This window comes from Dipteris shenzhenensis, chromosome 1 (genome assembly GCF_047967505.1).
Source record: "Dipteris shenzhenensis isolate YYH24624 ecotype China chromosome 1, Dip_SZ_1.0, whole genome shotgun sequence".
Lineage (NCBI taxonomy): Eukaryota > Viridiplantae > Streptophyta > Polypodiopsida > Gleicheniales > Dipteridaceae > Dipteris > Dipteris shenzhenensis.
In genome coordinates, this window is record NC_141596.1 from 19,787,041 (window position 1) to 19,800,563 (window position 13,523).

General features: G+C 42.2%; 1 protein-coding gene across 1 annotated transcript; it reads right to left on the reverse strand.

Annotated features, from left to right (window-relative positions):
- Positions 1-7,783: 7,783 nt before the first annotated feature.
- LOC147905513 (pentatricopeptide repeat-containing protein At2g33680-like) lies at positions 7,784-11,816 on the reverse strand. Its single transcript, XM_087384697.1, has 3 exons — positions 11,461-11,816; positions 11,190-11,356; positions 7,784-11,051 (listed from the first exon to the last, which is right to left on the reverse strand). Exons 1-3 carry the CDS (start codon positions 11,554-11,556, stop codon positions 7,784-7,786), a joined length of 3,531 nt encoding a protein of 1,176 aa, XP_087240823.1. The 5' UTR covers positions 11,557-11,816.
- Between the last annotated feature and the right edge of the window lie 1,707 nt (positions 11,817-13,523).

The window sequence follows — 13,523 nt, forward strand, 5'->3', positions numbered from 1 at the left end:
CATGGAAGGATAAGGCTCCAAAGGCCAAAATTTGCAAGACTCCTTCCACAGAGAAGCAACCCTCACCAAGGGTCTTGGAAGACGAGGAAGAGGAGGTTGATCTATGTCAAGTTCCCAATCACTTTAAGTCATATACTATCCAAGACCTCAAGATACTCCTTGAGCAGGCCAAGTGGACTGCCGAAGAAGGTAAGCATCAAGGGGTGATAGTCTGGCTAAGGTCAAGGAAGTGGACCTTGCATCAGACATCAGAGACCCTAAGCCAGTCTTTATAGATGAGGACCACTCCCCTGAGCAAGAGGAAGCTCTAGTTACCCTTTTACAAGATTTCCAGGATTGCTTCACTTGGAAATATACCAACATGAAGGGTGTGCCGCTCGAAGTTTGTACAACACACCATCTCCATGATGGAGGACATAAGGCCGGTGTGCAGTAGAGACCATTCCCTATAAATCCAAAGTATGCAATGATCACTTGGGAAGAAATACAAAAGTTGATCGATGTAGGATTCATATATGAGATTGAGCATATAAACTGAGTGTCCCTAATAGTTATAGTGCTTAAAAAGAATGGTTAAATTAGAGCATGCGTAGGTCTAAAAAATGTGAATGCCATGACTCACAAGGACCACTATCCACTGCCCTTTACGTGGCATGTCTTGGAGAGGGTCGCCAACAAGGATGCTTATAGCTTCCTAAATGGGTTCTTAGGATATAACCAAATGTCCATTGCACCGCAGACCAACACAAAACTGTCTTTGCCATGGAGTGGGGGTTTTATGCTTTAAAGGTGATGCTTTTTGGGCTCACTAACGCCCCTGCTACATTACAAAGGCTTATGATTATGACATTCAAGGAATACCTGAGGGACTTCCTAGAGGTTTTGCTAGACAACTTGTGCGTTCATTCCAAATGGGATGACCATCTCACGTACTTATGACTAGTGTTTGAAAGATGCCGTCTCTACTCAATCCCTTGAAGTGCTAGTTTTGGGTTAAACATGGGGTCATCTTAGGACATGTAGTGTCCAAGAACAGGATCTCCATAGATTGTAATAAAATTAAACTTATCTTGGAGTTACCCCCAGCCACCAATGCAAAGTGTGTACAAAGGTTTACTGGGCACACAAGCTACTATCATAGATTCATATACAATTATGTCGAGATTGCCTACCCATTTTACAAACTATCCGTCATCTTCTGTTGGACAAAAGAGTGCCATTCCTCCTATTAAACCCTCAAGCTTGTCCTGGCCTCAACCCTGATCTTGTGAGCACCTAATTAGGACTTGATCTTTCATGTCCATATCGATGCTTTGAAATTTACAATAGGGTGTGTTTTGGTGCAACCAGGCAAGTACAACTTGGATTACTCGATATATTTTGCAAGCTGCCAACTAAATGAGGCCGAAGTAATTATACCACAATGGAGCGAGAAGGACTCGCCATGGTGTATGTGGTCAACAAGTTCAGACATTACTTGTTGGCAAACAAGATTGTCTTCTTTGTAGGTCACCACACACTCCTTTACTTGGTCAATAAACCATTCATGTCCAAATGCATCATGCGATGGATGCTTATCCTTTGGCAGGAGCCGATTGGTACACTGGAACTTACTAGTCATCTTGAAGGATATGTTATTTATCATGTGGGAGACAGGATCTCCTTTTCCTAGAAACTTAGTCATAAGCTTGGAGATGGTAATCATACAGCTTCGGGAAGCATTAGTGTCTCTCCCCATGACTACTTGCGGAGAGGCCCCCCTCCTCGTTCTTGCACTAGTATCCTCATTGCCTCATCGGTGGGTAATGTGTGTGGCATAGGTAGAGGTGCTGGGGATGGCACGGTTCCATAGTTGGGTGGTCCTTAGAGTGGGTTATAGTAGTTTGTCGGCCCAATAGGAACTACGTTTGCTAGTCGTGGCCTCGTAGGACTTGGAGCAACACGCGTGGTGGGCTCAGGTTAACTAGCCTCACTGGTATGGGCCTTGGCATCGGCATGTTTGTGTTAGGTACTGGCTTATATGGTGTAGCCATGGGGAAGGGAGTACCATTTGGAGCCCCTCCCCAAGTCGCATTCAAATTACAACAAGGGACCATTAAATGAGGCAAGGTGCTCTCCCCAAAGTTCATTTGATCAATACCCTGCCCGAAGGGACTTGGTGGCTAGAACCTGGGTACCCAAAGCTCATAAGTTCTCGTGAAGGAGATTTAACCCTTGTAGAACTGAACTTGTGGCCCTGAAGGGCAAGGCTCTTCAACTGAGGCTAGCAAGGGGCTGCTTTGAGCATTTCTCGATGCATACATTGGTCAAAAGTGATGTTGTTCTTTGGCCATTCGAGTCTGCCTGGCGAAGGGATTGACTAGGTCAGGGTCAACAAAGCCAAACCTTCCCATAATATTGGAGAACGTCTCCCTTAGCCGTGCGGTTATAGTGGAGGGGGTGGGGGATTGGGGCCTAACCGAGCTAGATTTGGGAGCTATAGTGGCCCCCAGATTTGGGTCACTATAGCTCCCCGGATTTGAGGTTGAAACTCATTGAGCCTTCTGAACTTGAAGTGTCACCCAGTGGTAGACCACCATGCACTGAGTAAGAGCTATGGAATGAGATTCTTGATGAGGCTGATACTAAGGTGGTCCCTTGGCGCTATCTCAAGTAGTTGGATGCACTATCGCCGATTCCGGCTCAGCTTTAACGATTTCTTCAAGACCTCAATAGCATGTAGGTAGGTTAGGGTGGCCAGCAGGTTCAGCCTATGAATTTTTCAATCTCTCCCTCTTAGTCAGACTATTAACCAGACATGTGGGCCGGCTTAGTATCCCAGCATTCGATGGGATACTAACCCCTCATGCGTAGAGTAATTATCTCGGCATGCACTATCTCAGCATGCGTGGAGTTATTATCTCGACATGCTAGAGTTGTTAACTCAACATCCACTATCTCGACATGCGTGGAGTTATATTTTGACCCCTATATTGGACAAGAGTTGGTCATTCATTATGTCAGCTATCAAAGATTATGTTAGGTGTCAGCTATCAGACCAAATCAGAATGTGTCAGATGTCAGCAGTCCTAACCCGACGAAGTCAACGCTATTTTGGTAAAGTCAAAGTTAACATGACAGAGTCAACAATATCGTGGCACGGTCAATGCTATCTCGATGGATTTTAACTCGATGTATGCCGGGTTATTAACACGGCATGTGCACTACATTAGGATAACTCGATGCTTCTTCCTGGGAACACTCTGGCAAATTGATTTTATTGGTTTCTCTAGGTTTCCTAGGCCTTTGTGCAGTGTTTGGAGTGTGTGAGGACTAGTTTCTTAGCTAAACTACCTACTAAACAACAAGAAGTGACCAAAAGGAATTAAAAAAAATAAAAAACAAGCAAGTTTGGACCAAAATGGAAGGTTTCCTTCCCAAGATGGACTATTTGTCATTCCCAAGACCGTGAAACTTCAACTCAATCATCACTTTTCAGATTTTTCCAATGAGATGGGACATGCTCCAAAGTTTAGTAATGATTCCAACAACTCTCTCCTAGATTTTGAGACCTCCAATGCACAAATTACAACAACCCACTCAAAAACTTCCAAAAAATAGTTTGAGTTTTTTCTCTCTTCCTTATCACTCATTTTCCTTCACTTTTTTAGCTCTACTCCTATACTAAACTCCACAAACAAGCTTCATGGCAATGGGAAATAACAGAATAAGCATGTGCAAGCAAAAGCATACCTCTATCTCCTCGATAGCCGGTGCCAAAAATGTGTAGTCTCCAGCGGTGACTCACATGTCGTGGGGATCTTTGGAGGAATGCCGAGGGAACTCTCCACCTCCTACTACCCTTGTGGGAGCAATGCAAGACCATGCAGTCCATAGTGTCACGTCAATGGCTTTCGGAGTTGCAACAATGTGAATCCTCAAGAGGGAAGGGAGAGAGAGTGAGAGACAAAGAAAGGGAAGGGGAGAGGGAGAGGGAAAGGGAATGCTTGGAGAGAGAAGGGGGAAGGGGGTGAGAGGTAAGAGCATGAGACACATAGACAACACCACTTGAGAAGAAGGAAGCCTTCTATTCCTCAAACTTGTACATTTACAACTGAAGACCAAAAGTCAACTTTCTAGCTTTTATACATACTAGCACCATTTCAAGGGAGGACCAACCCTACTCCTCACCACTCTTTCTATTTCTTGTGTTACAACCACTTGGCCATGCCAAGGCAAGAATCCATTCCTATTCTATCCTTTCTTCTTCTCTTGCTCTTGGGGTGTAACAATTATATTTCATGTGTAGTGGCATATAATTTCCCTAATCCCATGTGGCAATGCTAGACTAACCATTCATTCTCGATTAGTGCCATACCCAAACTGTTGATACTTGTACATCATAATGATATAGGGGTTAGCCTTAGAAACATATCTGCTGAAGGTATTCTTACAGCTTTGGGTTCTCAAACAATTGCTTGCCAAGAGGCTTGGATAAATCTCTAATACATTTTCAGTATTATGCAATGTCCCAAACTTGTGCCTTCTCTAAAGCTTATTTGCTTCTTTCTTGCAGAAGTCTCTATGTAAGCGTGTTAGTAGATCAACAATCATAATATAACGTTGTGGGCTTGTTCTCAATGCAAGTCTTTTTAGCCATATGGCCTCTACTTACATTTTTGGTACAATGATTTGTAAATAGCTTTTATAGTATAGAATACAATTTTAACTTGCTTCTTTGAGATTCTTGAGTTCATCTTCTATAATATAGATTCTCATGGATAGATTCATAATGTTATCTCCAACAAAATATTCTTTTTTCCCTTCCAATGTGAGGTCTTACTATACCAAGAAAATCTTACAAGGCTACTTACAAGACGATAAAGAATTGATTAACCCACGATTTGCTAAGTTTTGTTTCACGATTACCTTTGCATAATTGGCAAAGTGAAGTGTAAAAGCATTTTGTAATGTGACATTAATCTTCAGATTTCATTACATGAATGAAACGTTGCAATTACCCTAGCCTTATGTTTATGAAGTGACGTATCTCTTATACTTCACTCTGTATTTCTTATACATCAATTGGCGTATTCCTTATATTAGGGATTTCATTACATAAATGAAATCCCTAGTCTTCCGTTGTGCAACTACTAGGCTAGCCTTATGTTTATCAAGTGATGTATTTCTTATACTTCACTCTATATTTCTTATAAATCAATTGACGTATTTCTTATACTAGGGATTTTATTACATGAATGAGATCACTAGTCTTTTGTTGCAACTACCCTAGCCTTATGTTTATCAAGTGACGTATTTCTTACTTCACTGTGTAAAAACATGTAAATCCAATTGACTTCTTAATTAGGGGAAGTTTGCATGGTTCCCAAGCTTAGTTGAAGTTAGTTCTCCTTCGGCCCATCCGATTTTTGCACTTCTTGTTGCCTATCGTTTTGTGCATAGAGTTCACTAAATTAAAGCATGTTTTTGAAAAAGTACACCCCAGCTTTGACATTCCATAATACAACAAGGGAGCACACGTGCACAAAAGCACTGGCTCTAGTTCATGAGGTATGAGGTTATTGTACACTTCCATGGTAAAATTTGGCAAGGAGCCAACCTGCTCTGAGACCACTGTTGCAAAAATAGAGATTAACCACATCTACAAATTTTTAACTAATCAAGGACTTTTAGTGAAATTTAGCAATTATAATCAAATCTTTACAGTCCTTTATCAGAATTAACATCATAACCAGTTTCTTATAATCAGCATCATCATTAATTTCTTGTAATCAGGTTCCCATAATTCGCTTCATAATCAACACCATAATTAGCATCATAATTAGCACCATAATCAACTTCTCATAATCAGCATCACGATCAACTTCTCAAAATTAGCAGCATAATCTGCTTATCATAATAAGCACCATAATCAGGCTTTCATAATCAGTCTCTTGTAATTAGCATTGTAATCAACATGATATTTCAGATGAGAATTCGCTTACCAATAGATAGAGCTTTTCCAGCTGGATATTTCAGATGAGAGTTTGCTTTTCCAATAGATGTAGAATTTGCTTTTCTAGTAGATGTAGAATTTGCTTTTCCAATAGATATAGAGCTTTTCTTGTTGATATAGAGCTTTGTTTTTCCAGTGGATATAGAACTTGCTTTCCCAGATTTGCATTTCCAATATAGCTTTTCCAGCAGATATTGCAGTAAATAGCTTTTTTTTGGTTTTTCTAGTAGGTAGCTTTAGATGAGCTATGCCAGGAGGGGGGGAAAATAGCCCCCTCTGGCATAGCTTGCCTGCAAGTTATAGAGAGAGAGATGGACAATTGATTGTTCAAAGGCCCTGCTTCAGATCCAGCGTGTCCAAAACCGCATCCACGATTATTCTCTCTCCCTTCTAAGGATCTAGAGCCTTGTTGCAATTGTTTAAGTGCCACGATGTAGGCTTCATCGTCCCAGTTATGTCCTCTGTCATTTTGCAGAATTTCCTCACTTTCAAATGTCTATTGTGGATCCAACTATGTGAATATCATGTGAGTTCAACATAAGGGAATATTTAATTTCATTTGTTCTCACATTTTCTCACGAGGAAGGGTGCCAAAAAAGGTATTAAAAATTTACAGATTTAATAGGAAAAGGGTAGCATTTTATTAATGAAAAATTCACAGATAAGGGGTTTTATAAATAAACATTGAACACATGCAATATATAGGATTTATACATAGTGGCCCCCCTTGATAATCGAAATGACTAGAGAATGAGAATATAGCTTACCATGATAAAAATGGCGTCTGCAGCTGGTATGCTCTTGAACATGTCCCTGCCAACATGCTCGACGCCTGTAGATGATTGAACGCTATAAAATGTTGTGATCACTGAGTAGATGAAAACGTCCATGCTAAAGGGTTGACTTGTAAGAGCAAAGGCAATGAAATGAAGCCCTTAAATATATTAACTTAAGCAAAAACTTTTTCCCCATAGTCCCTCCACTACTATGGACAGAACAGCTGTTATCCTGAACACATGGACGGTGATACTATCAAATAAGTTTTGGTATACAGTAGAATTTTTGACCCCTGTAAGCGCTTCAAACTGAATGCAACCTTCATCAAATCTACCGGAATCAAACGCCCAATTCGGCAAACACTATGAACTGTGCAGATAGCTACCTTTTGGATATCAGGCTTGGACACAAACGTGTGCGAAACGTTATCCATGCTGTCATTGACAGAGAACCTTGATTATGGAAGCAGTCACGGCCTCCGCTTGCTCTGGCATCAATCCAAGACCCAAAAATATGCCATATCCTACCAAAGCCAAGGTATCAACGAACATAACTTTCTTGCTCCCCTTCGAATACGAGCTGCAAAATGCGTCGCAGGTACGTTCTCCTAACAGGAAGAGGCATGCAGCGTCGAGTTCCAGGGGAAGGTTCCAACTCTGCGATCAAAGATGTGAGCGAGATGCAAGGAAACAATCTGTCTCGTACCACGTGCTTCGCAGCATTGTCTCTATATTGCTTGTGGAATGCCATCAAATTGAGCAATCCGTTGCACAGACAGAGATTAAATAGATAAAATCATGTGTAAAGATTAGAGGAAAGAGAAAAATGGGCGACACCTGCCATGTCTTGCAAGGTTCACAACTAACATATCAGTCCTAAAAGATGCATGCCTAGCTTTCTACTTTATCTCATCGAGGTTCACAACAAAAATCTAATTACTATACGAGCCCTAAAAGATGGGCGCGTAGCTTTCTACTTCATCTCGCTTTTATCAAAACAGGAATGCATCTGTCATTGTAAGTCACAAAAATCTGTACTTGTAACCTTTTGTAATTCAAAGTTAAATACAGCCTCATTGGCAGAATGCAAACTATTAAAGAATTCAACATTTGCTAATACTTGGATATCCTGAAGTGCATTAACATCCCTATAAGCTATGATGACTTCTTCAGAATGTATGCTTAAGACATCATCCTTGTTCTCATCCAAAAGTAGCCCCCAGACTAGCTCCAATTTAGGCATGTGCCCTTCTTCTTTTATCACCCTGCTTAAGGTATCTAGCTTAGCATACACTTGAATACTTTGTGGGTGACCTTTGCCGGCCACAATAAATTCATGGACCTTATCATTAGCCTCAATCCAGGCTCTCCCAAGCTTCTTTTGTATGCCTGCACATTTTCTCAGCTCTTGTACTTTATCAGCATCCCCCCACATGCAAGCATCTGCATAGATGTTTGACATAAGCACGTAGCCAGAAGCATCATCAGCATTCAAGCCCATGATTCGACTGAGGCATTGTCTTCCAAGGCCCACACTGCCATAAGTTCTGCAACAAGTGAGCAAACACCTCCATCCAATTATATCTGTGAAAAATGGCATTGTTTGAAGCAAGTCATCAGCCTCATTCAAGCATCCTGTACGGGCAAGAATATCAACCATACAGTTACAGTGTTTGACAGTAGGAATGATGCCATGTTCTTCCCACATCAATTTCAAATATTGACAGCCTTCCTCCACCAAGCCTGCATGACTGCAAGCAGCAAGAATACTTGTGAAAATCACCTCATTGGGCTTCAATCCTTGCAGTTGCATGCCCTTGAGAAATTGATCAGCTAGCTCGCAGCTGCCAACCAAGACATACCCTGCAATCATTGCACCCCATGATACAATGTTTGGACTCTGCAATTGCAAAAACACTTTATGTGCCTCCTCCAAGCTCCCACATTTTGCATACATGTCAACCAGGGTGTTCCCAATAACCGGCTCTAATTTAAGTCCATTTCTAATGATTTTGTCATGTATCAGCCTGCCCTGGCCAACAGATCCTATACAACCACAAGCCTTCAGGATGGACAAAAAAATGACTTTGTCGGGCTCTACGCCCTCCTCCTGCATTTTTAAAAATAGTTCAATTGCAGAAAGAACATGCCCATGCCAAGCATTACCTGCAATTATAGCACGCCACGACACGGCATTTCTATGTGGCAACTCGTCAAACACCTTGAGCGCCTCCTCTAAGCTCCCATACTTTGCATATATGTTGGCAAGGGTGCTTCCAATAATGGCACCTGATTCAAGTCCACTTTTCATGATCAACTCATGTGTCAACCTGCCCTGCTGTATGCCTCCTATATTGCCACAAGCTTTCAACATACACAAAAATATGACTTCATTAGGTACTATGCCCTCCTGTTGCATTTTCTCAAACAATTGAAGAGCATGAAGATCATTCCCATGTTGAGACTGTCCTCCAATCATCGCGCCCCATGACACCACGTCTCTATTAGGAATTGTGTCAAAAACAATGCATGCCTCATCTAGGTTCTCACACTTGGCATACATGTCAACAAGGGTGTTTGCAACCATCAAATCTAGTTCAAGTCCTTTCTTAGTTAGCTGCTCATGAATTAGCCTGCCCTGGTATAACTCTCCTATGTTGCCACACGCTTTCAAAGAGCACAAAAAGATGAGCTTGCTTGGTGTTGTCCCCTCTTGTCGCATTTTCTGGAGAAGTCTTAGAACAGAATGATTATATCCATGCTGTGCATATCCTGCAATCATTGCTCCCCAAGAGACAACATCTCGGTCTAGTAATTCATCAAATACTTTGTGCCCTTCATCTACACTTCCACATTTGGCATACATGTCAACAAGAGAATTAGCGACATCCGAAATAGTTTGGAGTCCACTTCGTAATATTTGGTCATGTATTAGCCTGCCCTGCCCTATGGCTTTCAGTGTACCACATGCCTTCAACATGGACAAAAAAATGCCTTTGTCAGGCTTTACCCCCTTGTCTTGCATTGTTTTGAAAAGTTTAAAAGCAGAAAGACCATGCCCATGCTCGGCATATCCTGCCATCATTGCACCCCAAGACACCACATCTCTACAAGTCAAGCCTTCAAATATTTTGCATGCCTCCTCAAGGCTCCCACAGTTGGCATACATGTCAAGAAGGCTATTTGAAATGACCATAGATGATTCAATTCCACTTTTAATTATCTGATAATGTATTATCCTTCCTCGACACATTTCCCCTAAGCAGCCGCATGCTTTCAAAATACATGAAAAAATATGCTGGTTTGGTTTGATGCCTTCCTGCTGCATTTTCTCAAAAAGTTCAAAGGCATAAGTATGTTGAGCATATCCTGCAATCATTGTACCCCAGGCCACCACATCCCGATTCTGTAATCTGTTGAACACACTGTGCGCCTCTTTGAGGCTGCCACATTTTGCATACATGTCCACAATGCTGCTCCCAATAACTGTATCTGCTTCAAGCACAGTCCTATTGAATTGATTATGTATTAGCCTGCCCTGTTCTATAGCCCCTATACTGCCACATGCTTTCAAAGTGCACAAATATATAACTCTATTTGGTTGTATGCCCTCTTTTTGCAGTTTGTCAAAAAGTTCAAGAGCTGAATGACCATGCCCATGCTGCACATATGCTTGAATCATTGCACCGAATGACACAACATTGCGATTTAGCAGTTTGTTGAACACATTAAGCGCCTCTTGTAAGCTCCCGCATTTGGCATACATGCAGATAAGAGTGCTCCCGATAACTACATCAGATTCTACCTTATCTCTGATTATCTTGTCATGTATCAACCTTCCCTGCCATAAAGCTCCAAGGTTCCCGCATACAGTTAAGGTTCCTGATAATATAACCTTGTTTGGCTCAGACCCTTTCTCCTGCATTATGTGATACAATTCCAAGGCCCTGTCACTTTCTCCAAGCCTAGCATGGGCCGAAATAATTGCATCCCATGTGTACACACTTGGATTTAAAACCTTACAAAATGTTTGGTTCGCTTCCAGCAAGCTTCCACAAACTGCAAACTGGCGGATAAGGTGGTCAACCAGACATGCAGATAAATCACATCCAGCGTTGATCATCACAGCATGCACCCGCCTGCTTGCTGTCAGGTCTTTTTTTCCAGTGCAACCCTGGAGAAGGGAGAAAACGATGTCCATAGTTATAGGAGTCCCACGTTGCTCCATCAGGTCCACAGCATGAAGGGCCTCGTCCAGCCGCCCCTCCTTACACAGCTCACTAAACATGCACCCAACGACAATATAAAGGTAATTCAAGCGAGATACCTTTGCAAAATTAGATATTTTGAAAAACGCATGAGAAATTTCACTAGCCTTTACATTACGAACAACAAACTCCATGTCAATTCTTCGATACCTGACAGAAATCCCCTCGAAAACTCCAAGGTTCATGCTCGAATTCTCACAAGATTGCGCTTTAGGTTGGCTCGGGGTCCCCATGTATGCCTGTACTTTGAAGAACGTGAACGATTTCTCAGTCCGTGTTCCCTTATTTGTTTGTCTGAGCAGCGAAGTTGAGCATTTCTGTTGACCCATAAGGGCAAAAGCTGAATGGTGACAAAAACAACAAACAGCATGCGGGCAAAGCGCAATTGGGCACGAAAAGGATCAGAGAGAGGCACACTCACGGCATTTGACTTTCTGCCCAAGCATTGATAACAACAAACAAAATTCCTTCGTAGGAGCAATTGATTCTTGGTAGCTGCTGCGGCTGCCGGTCCCATTCGAGAAAAAGCAAGACAAGAAGAGAAGGAAAGGAGCTCAGAAGCCTGAGCGGATGAGAAGCACGATGCAATGGGAGAGTCATTGCCAAGAGAAAGGATGAAGGGCTGCAGGAAGAGGACTCTTGTGAAGATGGAAGAGATGGAAGACAAGGCTTCAAGGTATTGCAATACCAATCTTCAAATAACGAGCCTTTCAATGAAGTTTGATGATACTTGTGTAGTTTTTCACCATTTCGAGTTTTTCAAGAATGAGCCTATGAGTGGAGTTGGTGCAATTTGATGATAGTTGTCTAGCATTGCTAGAAAAAAACCTCCCTTTATAGTGTATTTTGCACTGGTAAAAACTGGATCAAAACCGGCTTAAGTTGTGCCAAGCAGGTTATGTGTAAGGGCAAAATTTTATGGCAAAATGTATTTTTTCACCTTAAAAATCTAGGCTATAATTAAAGGTTTCTTTAAAATACGCGTTAGCTTTAAAAATTAATCATATATATATATATATAATATAATATAATATAGATAGTATTTAAAGTAATATAACAGTAAATAGAAGATTGATTTATAGCCGTAGATCTAATTTAGTGGTAGCCGTAGATCAACCCGTTACCTATCTTTATCTTAGGGTTAACAAGAACTTTCTTGATGTTTTCATTGCTCCAAGACTCTGATAGGTCGTGACGTTTCTTGAAGTTTGCATTGTTAAAACTTCAGCAGCAAACTCATACTCGTACTCCAGACTCCATTCTATACAGTTCACACTACATAGTACAAAGTTCTACAATAATACAACCTCAACTAGCAAGCTTGATTCGCGAATCCGATGGACTCCAACTTCCAAGCATCGACTGTCCACAGTCTAAACTCCAGGTACTTTCAAGTTTTAATTGTAAAGCTTTGCCATTCAATGCCTCATTTGTGATTCTGTAAGCTAGTTGCTAGTTGCTTGTCCCTTGCTCAATGCTGATTCCGCCCAAGTTCCAACTTCCAAGTCCCAACCAGCCTGTTGTACTCAAAGTTTATGGCGACCCACCAAGAGTCACACTTGGGTCACGTCATGGTCACCTCAGCAACATGCCAAGTTGTTAGACCTTGGTCATACCTAGTCGCAGCGTGTTCACATGTGTTCACATCTTGGACTTGACATGGACATGACTTGGACATGACATGACTTGACATGGACATGACTTGGACATGACATGGACTTGACATGGACATGACGGAAGCAATACATGACTGAAGAGTGCCAAACCTCAACCTCGACTCACCATGGTCAAAGTCAATCAGAGGGAAGTATTGGCGCAATGGTACGCGGGATACACCTGTTGGTGCACATGGGAAGCAGTCCAACAGTTAAGAGGCATAGGTGGTGCACCAACCCTCTCAACCAACTAGTGTCAGGAGTGCAGGAGAACACATGGAGCACGGGATTCACTGACCCAGGACAGGCTGGAGTGTTGCGGAAGCCATCAAGGACAGAGCGGCCCACAAACGGTGGAATGGCTAAGGATGGCTAAGGGTGCAAGAAGGCAACCAATAGGAAGAAGGTGTGGAGATTGGTAGCGGGGGGTGGAGCAGAGGAGGAGAAGGTGAAGAGGGGGAAAGGGGAAAGGGGAGGGACATTCTGGCAGGGACGAGAGGCGAGAGTGAAGGAGTGAGAGGCTAGAGTCAAGAGCTCGCCTCGTGTGTATCTTCGGGGAGTGTATCAGTCATCTTGCTTTCTAATGAGTTATGCTACTTCCCATCTCTGCTCGCTACTCTAAAATCTCTTTTCGTTGTGTTCTCCTCCCCTCCTCTCCCTTCACCTGGTACAACGGACCTGTGTCATGTGGTTGAAGTTCCTTGCTGTTCATGTCGAGGGATGGCTTTCATGATGTTGTTCCGCTTTGGTCTTCTTCTTGCTCACATCACTTCAGCACTTGTACCGCTTGCACATAGTTGACACCATCTACCGCTTGCACATAGTTGAC